This window comes from Oryzias melastigma, linkage group LG16 (genome assembly GCF_002922805.2).
Source record: "Oryzias melastigma strain HK-1 linkage group LG16, ASM292280v2, whole genome shotgun sequence".
Classification (NCBI taxonomy): Eukaryota; Metazoa; Chordata; class Actinopteri; order Beloniformes; family Adrianichthyidae; genus Oryzias; species Oryzias melastigma.
Window position 1 is genome coordinate 18,568,234 of NC_050527.1, and position 12,191 is coordinate 18,580,424.

Below are 12,191 nucleotides of genomic sequence, written 5' to 3' on the forward strand. Positions count from 1 at the left end.
TCTCAGAACGTGACACAACTGGACTCAGTTTAGCAATGTTTTTCAGATGATAAAAACAAGAACGAACAAGTGTACTGACGTGAGAGTCAAGAGTTAAAACTGGGTCTAGGGTTACACCGAGATTTCTAACAGATGACCTGACAAAAGAGGCGAGTGGACCGAGCCGCTGGACTATCTGGGGGTGGTATTTGTCAGGAGCACAGACGAGGACCTCAGTTTTAGTTTCATTCACTTGGAGAAAGTTGTCATTCATCCAACTCTTGACAGAATCCAGACACTTGTGTAAAATCTGTATTTTAAAAACATCCTGTGGTTTAAAAGATACATAAAGCTGAATGTCGTCAGCATAAAAATGATAAGAAATGTCATTAAAAGAACTTAAAATATGATATAAAGGCAACAAATATAAAATGAACAGTAATGGTCCCAAAACAGAGCCTTGTGGCACACCAGAAGTGAGGGATGCAGAGGAGGACTTAAACTTGGAGGAAACCACAGAAAAGGATCTGCCAGTGAGGTATGATGTGAACCAGTCTAAGGCAGATCCGGATACCCCGACCGAGTTTTTCAGCCTGTCTAGGAGGACGTGATGGTCGACAGTGTCGAAGGCTGCGGTAAAGTCCAGAAGCAGAAGCACAGATCAGTTTCCTGTATCACTCTGCATCAGCATGTCGTTTGTGACTCTGAGAAGAGCTGTTTCTGTGGAGTGAGCTCTACGAAAACCTGACTGGAACTGATCCAGAATGGCGTGTCTGTCTAAAGCAGCTGTGAGTTGTTTAGCAACAACTTTTTCTAAGAGCTTTGAGATAAAGGACAACGTAAAATGCAAACGTAAAATCAAGCAAACACCGCGATTTGTTGCGGACCCTGCAACTTTTTATTTTCCCCGCAACTTTGCTGAAACTTTTATCAATCTACCGTGTCATGGAAACTAAAAAGGAAGTCATGGATATCGTGACTTTTTCCTTTCTGACTTCTTCCCGGGTGCCTGGTATTTTTTTTAATCATCTATTTAGACTTCTCTGACTTTTTTCTCTTCAGGACACGGGTAAAACGGGGTGAGAGTGCGCTTATCGCTGTCGAGGCGGGTTCGATCTGAGCGCGCACGCTGCGGGGGGTGCGCTGCACAATTGTTTACGAGGCTTGGAGGGATTGCTCTGAGCACAAGCACGCACGTGAATAGGAATAAGCTGATTGTGCGCGCGACTGCTGAGCGAACAGAGTAAGAAAAAGACAGAGAGAGACTGGAAATTGATAATACAAAAGAAGAATTTAGAGTCTGCAGGAAGATAATTTTCTTTATCCATGGCATCACTGTTGAGCTTTTTTCTTGGCCGTACGGACTGAATAAAAGCCCAGCTAGAATATAAAGCGCTAATGCTAACACTAGCTTTCTGCTCTGTGACATTAACACAGCAGAGAGCAGATGTTAGTGAAGGAGCTGTGGATGTAAACTTTAACCTGCTACAACATTTACTGCTATTATCTCTGTGTTTTGAATCTTAACAGTTTGGCAGATGTATTTGATGTTATCATCCAAGTTTAAAAATGTTTTTGTATCAGTTAAAGATGCTAGCTGGAGCCTTTTTCTCAAAGTACAATGAAATCGTCTATTTGAAGGTAAATTCTGAAGCAATTGAGATTTATTTACCATGTATGTAATCCAGACATAATACAAGTTTTAGTTTAATGTGAAAATGTGCTAAAGGGTGTTTTTATTAATATTATTATTATTATTTAGCACTTTGAGCTGTTTTTAATAGGGAAAGGACTTTACTAAACTTTATCAGTCATTTATGCTATTAACTTCATCAATCTCCCTCATTTCTGGTCTTGGGTGACAATCATTTACAAGCTCTGTTTTATGGATTTTAGCACAAAGGCAAAATTAAAACTCACTGATATTTAGAAGCTGTTCATTTGACAGCAATGCATTAGCTGTAGCAGTAGAAGACAATTCTTGCACTATTTACAGATTAATCTTAATGGATAATAAATATTTAAATATACCACAAGATCAATGATTTTCTAAGCTTTAATTCGAGCCATATTTTGTAAAAATCGGTTAAGAAATGGGATCTAGCCCGATTTTCGTGGTTGACTTCTGCCTGTCCTCCATTGAAATAGCGTTCTGCTGCCATGAATCAATGCATAACAATGGCGCATGCGCGTGGAGAGAATCATTTAAGGAGCATATGGCTGCTGAGGGCTGACCTCTGAACTTGGCATGAGTTTTAAACTCAATGACGAGGCGTCCATCCTCTCTGATGAAGATGCGAATGATCTGCAGCCGGGCCGAGAGCACGCTGTCAGTCTGGATACCTGCAGGTGTCCAACATCACACCAAAACAGCAGAAATTACAGACAGGAAACCACTCGCCTTGTCAAAAAGGATCTCAGCCTATATTAAATCTGGATTAAAGAGAATTATACACAGAATAACGACTTTGGTGATAATATTTACATCAGAAGCTTTGAAAGTGACCGCATGGATCAATATCCTCCGTTTTGACCAAACAAGAACCTAAAATGGACCATCAGCTGTTTGGATTAAAACTGGTGGTTCAGGTGATGTAATGGATGTGTGAAGTAGTAACCACAAATACATTTCTGTACTCTGTTTTACTCTGATAAGTTCAAAAAAGTTTCAACCAGAAAACCTCTGGAGCTAAAAAGTCGTTGCAAAAGTATGCAGCAGATTGATCATCTGTTACATGATGCTCCATCGCTTTCTGTTGCATGTAGGAATGTAACCATTCAGTCAAGCCACCATTTGATACACAGTTTTAAAGTCACGATTTCTATTATTTCTGATTTTTTTTCTCAACACAATGAATTAAAGGGATTTTAAGGCCAAGCATGTATTCTTTTTGCCCCTTACATCAAACTGTTTGTTTTCACACTAAAAGAAATGATTCCATACAAATAAACAATTATACATAATACTGAAATGATCCCAAATCCTTTCATACTCGGTTGATGTTGTGATCCACGTAACGGACCACTCCACACCCGCACAGTGCAACGTGAATCAGTTAAAAACCGACTGTGACTGTGCTGATTCCCCACTGACCCGTTAAAAACCGACTCATGAAGAATGGTTTCATCCTTATTTGTATAATAAATCATAAGCACAGTGTCTCCAAAGCACGAATATCAACCAAAAAATAATAATAATAAAAAATTCAAATCCAACTTTAAACAAAGATTTTCAAAGCAAATGAAGATATTTCAGGGAAAGGTAAAAGGTAATTTTTGGTCTCTTCTTGAGAGCATGAAGCTAAATTTACCAAAACATTCCAGAAACCAGTAATAAGATTTATAGCTTTGAAGTATGATTCTCTAAAACTGCTAAATTGAACAAAATTGTCAAACGGAGATTTAAGAAGTGTACATTATTGTCTTTAACTCTGGACATGTTTTAATGTCTATGAAATGTGATGTTACCTTGATGCAGTCACAGATCATGACATCTCTCTTCATAAACTAAATAAGACCAGGGGCATTGAATTTTTTTTGTCTTGTTGCTTTCAAAAAGTTATTTAACTAAAATCCAGTTTTTTTTCCACAACAACCGAATCTGATGTCCTGACTGAGTGTGGTGATTCCCCACTGACCCGTTCTCCAGAGAACCGTGTCGTAGAAGAAGGAGAACTCCATCTCGGTGTGATGTTCCAGAGATGCCCAACCGCGCGGCGCCGTCACATAGATGTAGGACACATGGAGAGGCACGTGGACAGTCAGGAAGGACTGAGCCGAGTCCCGGACCTGCAACCACAGCAGCATGCTTCAACTGGGCTTCTCCTGCCGGGCCAGATCAGGTCAGGATCAGACTGACAGCTGGAACTGGACGCTCTGCTTTAAGCGGGAACTTATTGGAACATAAAGGATCTTCTTAGAATTTAGTTCAATGAACCGGTTCAGCCGAAAGAAAATGCCAAATCATTGGTTTCCTTTGCCTTTCAGCAGCTCTCTTTAACCCTTTAGCAGCAGAGCCTCAGTGTTTATGTTCTTTGATTTATTGGAACTCGATAAGCTGCTTTTCCTTCAGAATCTACAGGAATGACGTTGATGGTGTTAATGGTTGAAAAGTAACAGAATGTTAAAGGGTCTTTAAGGGTTAAGGATATGATGCCAACAGGACCAGAGCATCGAAACAGCAAATGAACAGTGACTCCATGTCTGCTGCTGACCCAAATTAAAGATTTCTAAAAAATGAAGTTCAGCATTCAAAGTTTTACAATGTTTACAAAGCCAGCTTGTCTGGATGGGTTCCACACCTGGAAGTCTGCAATGACAGAGCCCCCGCACACATCAATGAGCTCCGTCATGTCATAGTAGGCATCAAAGGTCCAGATGCAGCTCTTTAGGTTGAGGTGCTTGTAGAGCCGGATGGTCTTGGCCTCGCGGACGTTGGGATTGAATTGGTGTGGGCGGTCGAAGCCTGGTCCCAGAGAGAGGCTGTCGTAGGAGACGTCGTCCATGAAGCCCGTCTCTGTAGAAAATGGGTTTGTTTATAAACGCAGTCTGAAAGACTACAAACATGGCCGCCATATCCTGCCATGCATGCGTCAGCTGCAAGGCCTTTCCAGGAGAACGTTAGCAAGGCAAGGCAAGTTTATTTGTATAGCACATTTCATGTACAGAGACAATTCAAAGTGCTTTACATAAAACATTAAAAGAAACAATCAAAAGAAATAGTAAAAATGTCATTCATCATCATTCAAATCATTAAAATAAAATTAAAATGAGGCAAAAACACTAAGTGAAGGGAACGTCTAGTTGTATCTTACAATGTGTGCTTTAGTCACAGTGAACAAGAACATGGTCTGGTTCAGGTGGTTATTATAAACAAACTGCTAAATCAGAGCTACCTGTTTAATTAAAAAACTGTAATAACCTGAACTCATTGTTTTGTGTCTGTGGCAAGTTTCCTCCCACACCAGGTTTGAGGGATAAGGTAGTCTGATGATCCTCCAGGAATCAAAAGCCTAGTTTCCACTGAGCTGTCTGGTACGGTATAGTCTGGTACGGTATAGTTTGGTGCGGCATGGTCTGGTAAGGAATGGTCTGGTACGGCATGGTGTGGTACGGAATGGTCTAGTACGGAATGGTCTGGAACTAAATGGTCTGGTACGGAATGATCTGGTACGGCATAGTCTGGTACAGAATGGTCTGGTATGGCATGGTCTGGTACGGAATGGTCTGGTAAGGAATGCGCTGGTACAGCGTTGTCTGGTACAGCATGGTCTGGTACGGCATGGTACGATTCTGGTACGATATGGTCTGGTACAGTAAAATCTGGTACGGAAGGGTCTGCTATGGCATGGTCTGGTATGGTATGAGATGGTACGGCATGGGCTGGTACGGAATGGTCTAGTACGGAATGGTCTGGTACGGCGTGGTCTGGTATGGAATGGTCTGGAAGGGCATGATCTGGAACGGCATGGTCTGGTACGGCATGGTGTGGGACAGCATGATCTGGTAAAGAATGGTCTGGTACGATATGGTCTGGTACGAAATGGTCTGGTACGGCATGGTCTGGTACTGTATGGTCTGGTACTGTATGGTCTGGTACGGCATGGTCTGGTGTAGTAAGTTCTGGTATGGAATGGTCTGGTGCGGTTAGGTCTGGCGCGGCAGGATCTTGTACGGAATAAACTGGTAAGGCATGGGCGGGTATTTTATGGTCTACTACAGCAAGGTCTGGTAAGGCATGGTCTGGTACACTAAGGTCTGGTACGGTAAGGTCTGGTACAGTAAGGTCCGTTGTGGTAAGATGTGGGACGGCATAATCTGGTACGGCATGGTTAGGAAAGGTATGACCTGCAACGGAATGGCCTGGTACGGAATTGTCTGGTACGGCATTGGCTGGCACAGAATGGTCTGGTACTCTATGGTCTGGTACGGAATGGTCAGGTATGGCATGGTCTGGTACGAATTGGTCTGGTACGGAATGTTCTTTTATGGAATGGTCTGGTATGGTATGACCTGGTACGAAATGGTCTAGTCCGGCATGGTCTGGAACGGTAAGGTCTGGTGGGGTAAGATCTGGTACGGAATGGTCTGCTACGGCATGGTCTGGTATGGTATGACCAGGTATGGAATGGTCTGGTACGGCATGGGCTGGTATTGTATGACCTGGTACGGCATGGTCTGGTCCGTTATGATCTGGTACAAAATGATCTGGTACGGAACGGTCTGGTATGGCATGAGAACAGCAAAGGTTTATTAAAAAATTTTCTCTGAGTTGTAGGTGCGACTGTTGACCTGAACTTATTTCCCATCATCCTTTTGCTTACATCACATTGTTTAGATTGCAGCAATCCAGCCGTACAGGTTAGATCCAGATTCCAGCTCAGATGAAAAACAAAGAGATTAATGGATCTATTTGTTTGAAAGTGATGCATCGGAATAGATCAGAGCAGGATGACTGCGGTCCACCATTTGTAGTTTGTATGTAACAACTGCAAATTTTTTCCAACTGCCTTTTTTTTATTTCTGCTCTTGATACACCACAATTTGCTCTTTTACCGGTTTCCATTATGTCTTTAGCAGGAGAAACTTCATTGTCTTGCTGGTGGTTTCTCTGCAGAGTTGCAGTGGTGCAGGAAAAGACCATTTCTGTGGTCACATCTGAATAATTGTCAACACACTAAAGTTCTAGCTGGGGTGCATTAAAGGCCTCGTGCGGTAAAAATCATGATTTTTCTTAAACTGCAATAAAACATTAGTATTTATGTCACAAATGAACCCCCGTATAATTATTTTGTCACCCGCGGCCCCGTGCACTCTCTACAAGCGTTCAAAGACAGCGCGGTCGCTCAGATTTTCTGCAGCCACCGATAAGTAGGTCATAGGTCGTGTGACGTCAGTACAGGAACATACAGCTAGATCCGCTAGTGTTGTGATGACTTTCTGGGCATGGAATTACTTAACATAATAGAATTTGGACTGCCGTGGATTTGGGGATTCGAACGGGATAATGGTGAATAGGAGTGTGGTATTTGGGTGCAGTAATGTGCCGAAGAAGGGGGTCTCCCTTCATGAATTTCCCGTTTCAATAAAGGAGAGGGGCGCTCCCCGGTCAGGAGGAGGCTCTGAGCCCTCCCTGGCCCTCCGGAGGAGGAATGCGGAGGGGTGTACGGGCACCTGGCGGGCGCGCGCCGGACGGCCAGGGTGAGGCTGCTGCGCCGCGCTGAGGGGAGTTTGCGGTTCCGAGCCCCCGGGCCGGGCACAGGGGGCGCCGTGGGTTCGCCGGACGGTTGTCCGGCGCCGGCAGCCGAGCCCGCACAAAGGGTTTTTACTCCCTCCCGGGGCCGTGAGGCCGGCGGGGGTGGCCTCCGCGCGGGGCGCAGGAGGACCCCGCCGGCCGTCTGGAAAGAGGGGGTTGGTTGCGCGGGGGCGAGGGAGGCCAAGAGGGCGGCGGGGGGAGCGAGCCCACCCGTCGCCGCAGCAGCCCTTGTCACCACCTATCGCCCAAATTTAAAGCTGTGCATCACCATAAAATTATCAATAAACTCGCGCTGGATCATTTTGAGTGAATATTTTTATCAGATTCGTTTTCCAAGTTCCATTGACTTTCTAAATTAAAAAAAAAAAATGCCTCTGCACGAGGCCTTTAAGCCCCTGCTGTTTCTCCAGGTGTTTGTGTAGGTGTGCAGCATGAAAGCACTGACCAGAGAGGCCTTGCAGTTCTTTGACGGTGACCAGGTTGGAGCAGACATGCTGCTGCCTGTAGATCGACTCCGACAGCAAGAAATGCAGGTTGTGCAGAGGCATGGTGGACACCAGGGGGAGCATGCCGTCCTGATGAGGAATCTGGACTGAGATATGGATCCTGAACAGAAAGACAAAGCAAACCTTCACTTAAATCAGAGGCCTTTTGGGCTGTTACCTGTTCTTGTCCTGCTTCCACCGACCGGTTGGGGTGTTCCTTGTGCTTCACGTCCAGATATTTCAGAGTGGCAATGAAGGACTGAGCCTGGAAGCCTCTGGCAGTCCCCGTGGTCACAGGAGTGTGGCAAATTGAGCCCTCTGTGCTGATGGTGGCGATGTTGCTCCGAAGTGGGGTTCCCAAATGACCTGCTTTATCCCGGGCCTGAGCCACACAGCGCACGTGGAAGCGGCGGCTGAAATAAATACTGTCTAGGACCTGAACCAGAACAACAGAAGAACCAGAACCACACAGCTCAGAAACACGGATGTCACAATCACTAAGTCTTAAAGCACATTTAGAATTGTCTTAGTATTTAAAACATGCCATTTAGACAATTAATTATAGCTTTATCTTGTTTTATTTTTATCTATTCACATGTCCATATATTTTAATCCCTCAAGATAAAGTACAAAGTAAACCAAAGTTCTGTGACTTCAGTTTTCTTAGTTGTTTTCTCTTTCTTGTTCTTCGTGTTTGGTTTTTGTGTTAAAGCCTTTCAGCTTGGTGGTTACGCTTCTGCTCCTCTGGATCCCTCTAGGTTTCACTCTCCAATCATCTTAGTTCTTATCCATCTAACCTCAATCAGTTTGTTTTCCTCCACGAGTCCATGAGGCTTGTTAGTAAGTTATTTTTGTTCATGGTTTTTTGTTTAAGTTGTGTCACCTTTTATTTCATCCTGCTTAGTTCTTGATCATGTTTGCTTTTTCATAAATCAGCAGAAGTTCATTCTCTATGATTGAGGCCTTCAAAAGACAAAGAAAGTTAAAGTTAGACCTTGTGGTTGACGCTGGTGTAGGGCGTGGTGTCAGTCACAGTCTCGAAGGGCGAGCGTGCTCCGCTGGTGTCGGTGGGTGCTGCCACCTCCCAGGAGAAGTGAACCTGTGTTTGGTTGATCCCTGCTTCCTCACAGCGCTCCTTCATCACGGAGTACTTTGGGTAGCGGGAGTCACAGGGTGTGACGCACACCAGAGGGTAACCTGGAGGAGGCGTCCTCTTACTGCCCTCCTTGGTAACCTCTTGAACGTGATCATAGTCAGCCAGAGAGACCACCTAATGAGGGGTAATGAACATCTGTTTACATAAAAGCTGCAGAGGGCTCAGTGTTTTTCATGCAGAAAGATGTGAATCTTTTTCTTTGTCAGGTTTCTTACTATAGGTGGAGCAGGAAGAATGAGACTGCCTGCAGCCTCCTGGTCTAAGATGGTCACTGTTGCCATGGAGATCTCCCCAAGCACCGCCTCCACGGGGTCATCGGGGCCAAGAACAAGGGAGAAGGACTCATGCCACTCCCTGAGCTCATTAGACAAAACCTCGACTTTAAACAGGATGTGGTCCATTCCTGCCAGACCAAGTGAGAAGATGAGACTTTGCTCACACAAAAACCTCACCAAGGATTTGTCAGAGCAGCTGAAGCACCAACCTGGACTAAATTTCAGAACTCGGCTCTTTGGGTTGTAGTCGACTCCAGACTGGGCTGAGCCGTCCCGGGTGCTACAGCGGATTTTGGATGTACGATCCAGATCCCCCTGGCGGATCACCTTGATGCTAAGCACCTCAACCCCATCAGGACCGGGGGGCTCTCTGACCTGGTATGAGGCCTGCTCAAACTGGATGGTGGGAGCTGGAGAAGGAAACAGAGCAAGAACCAGAGGCTCTATTCTGTCAGTTTCACTCACACACAGAGAAACAGAAACATAAGAACCCAAGAACATGGAGCAGAAGAAACAGAACAGGGCGGACTTTGCTCTTTGCTGAGAAGACCTTAAGTTCTTTGAACTTTCATTGCTTTTTACAGTAAGACAGTTTGCTTTGGTTGAAAGAAAGTTTTACTGCATACCATCTTCATCATTGGTGATGGTAATGGTGATGATATCACTGAGGCCCACCATGGCGCCGCTCCAGTGGTCACCCAGAGGTGTACCCAGATGAAGCTGGAAGTCCTCATCGGGCTCGAAAACTGAGTCATCGTTGATGTGAATGGTGCAGTTTTTCACCTGGGAGACAGAATGGAAAAGTTCCAATAGAGCAGGGTCCCAGTCTTACCGAAACAACGTTTGAATGAATGAATGAATAAGAAACAACTGCTAACGAAAAAGATGACTACATGATAAACAGAACAATAACTAATCAATTGAAGCACTGACTGACAAACTTCCACATTATGAAATGCTGAAGAACGATTTCCACCTTTTCTCCTTTTAGGAAAGTAATTCTTGACTCATCGGTGTTCCGTCTTTCCTCAAAGTCGTCCATGACTGAGGCAGACATGGTTCGAGTAAAGCACCGCACAGACGACCTGAAGGACAGGTCACCGGTCCGGACGATGGGAATGTGGAGGACGCCGTCTTTCTCCTTTACAGTGAAGACATTCTTCTCAAACTGCATGCTGGGAACTGAAACAGAGAACAGAACCCCAAGTGTTTTAAATTACAATCAGACTTGATGACTTCATGAACCAAATTGCATCAACAACAGAGGAAAGATTCTACATAAATGTTCAAACTTTTACAGCTTTATCCTCCAGATAAGTTAATTTCTAATGTACCAGACATCTAAGAATAGCTGAACAACTGCAACAAGTGGCTGTAAAAACATGAAAAAGTGAAAAATAACATGTAAACTGAAGGGTTCCAGATTTCACATCTGTAATGTTCTGCACCATGATGGCATGTCTTACGCCGGAGTCACACAGGACGCGATAGCGCCGCAAAGTGGCGCGGAACGGCGTGTGCTTCCATTCGGCGCCCATGTTAACCTGTGGCGTCGGTCACACCAGGCGCGGAGCGGCGCGGAGGGTCCGTGCGGTGCAGCGCAACGTTTCGGCGTCTGGCCTATTTCTTCCGCGAGCGCTCCGCGTCAATACTGGCAGGAAGTTGCATCAAAATACATGAGAAAATCCGGTTTATTTTCAAAATAGAACCAATTTTTCACAATAAAACGCCGCGATTGACAAATGTGATCATGTTTTTGTGTCTAAACAGACAGTAGAGATGAAAATATGCATACAATCAAAACACACAGACACGCGTGCGCGAGAGCCCCCACCCCGCACACCACAGATCTCCAGAGCGGGTGTGCTGGGCTGCAGGGTTCTGGGAGCAAAAAAAGCAGGGCAGACGGGGCCCCCCAATGCAGTGGGGGAACACTGGGGGCTGTGTTTGAACAAGAGAGAGGCAGAGGAGCGGTTCTTCTTGGAACAAACATCAGGTAATATTTTTAGTTTATTAATTTACTGACGGAAACACGTGGGAGCGCGTGCGTGCACACAGACACACAACAAAACAGACAGACACGCACACGCGCGCACAGACAGATCGATGAAGTGGGCCGACTGTGGAGTTGGAGGGCGGGGTCTGTGTCAACGGGGCAGAGACCATCCCCTTTTAGCAGAAACACGGGGAGATATCCTGGTTATTGACCATAATGGCAAAAAAAGCAATAGCTCTAGCTGAAGCGCCTGTCGACCGTCGCGGAAAAAAATCGTGTCTGGTGTGACCAATAGAGCGCCGCGAATCGGCGCGCACTCCGCTTCGCGGCGCTCTCGCGTCCGGTGTGACTCCGGCGTTAGAGAGGTGGAAGTTAAGATGAGAGAGACTCAGCTATCTGTCAAAGACCCACAAATGAAAATTGTGTTTTTAACACGTTCTTGTAGCCTTTTTCTCATGAGGGAGAGCACGACGAAAAATTAAGATTAGAACTGTATCTCTAAGTATTTCTTCAAATCATGGTGATTCAGGAGTAAAGATATCCATTAAAAAGCTTGTAGTTTCTACGTACAAACTAAACTCAGCAGGCCACAAGCTCTCTGCTCCAGTCCATTGTGAAGCAGACAAATAGATCCATCAACGTCTTTGCTGGAATCTGGTTAACTCTTTCTATGTGGCAGTATAAATTCTTTCGTGTTCTTTTGTGTCTAACCTCAAATTAAAAGCTGCACATTACTATAGTGCTCCAGTCTGGGTTTCTTTTTTTTTAATATGTAACACCTTCTTTTCCCTTCTCCTCAGTTGGGATCGTAACAGCATCAACCAATCAGGAACTCAGCCTTGGGCACGTGACATTGTCAGTGACTCGATCAGCGGGTAGAATATAAATCCAAAGCGAGCGTTTTGTCCTGAACTTTCATCGTTTTCCTTAAACCGTTGGAGCCGCAGGTTTAAGGAGCTCATCCAGATAATTTGGGGTGAAGGTGGGATACACTCTGGACAGATCGGCGGCTTCCGCTCCAGCGACGGAGCTCACTCACTCAATA

The 12,191-nt window shown here is 45.1% G+C and overlaps 1 protein-coding gene across 1 annotated transcript in view; it reads right to left on the bottom strand.

The window, feature by feature from the left end:
- Positions 1 to 12,191, bottom strand: part of fras1 (Fraser extracellular matrix complex subunit 1) — a gene marked incomplete at its 5' end in the record, with an annotated part of 79,968 nt that overhangs the window by 13,075 nt on the left and 54,702 nt on the right. Inside the window, 10 exon segments of the mRNA XM_024260302.2 lie at positions 2,215 to 2,322; positions 3,618 to 3,768; positions 4,281 to 4,495; positions 7,680 to 7,840; positions 7,923 to 8,155; positions 8,714 to 8,989; positions 9,091 to 9,278; positions 9,360 to 9,560; positions 9,777 to 9,933; positions 10,127 to 10,332. Of these exon segments, the coding sequence (XP_024116070.1) occupies positions 2,215 to 2,322; positions 3,618 to 3,768; positions 4,281 to 4,495; positions 7,680 to 7,840; positions 7,923 to 8,155; positions 8,714 to 8,989; positions 9,091 to 9,278; positions 9,360 to 9,560; positions 9,777 to 9,933; positions 10,127 to 10,332 (1,896 nt within the window).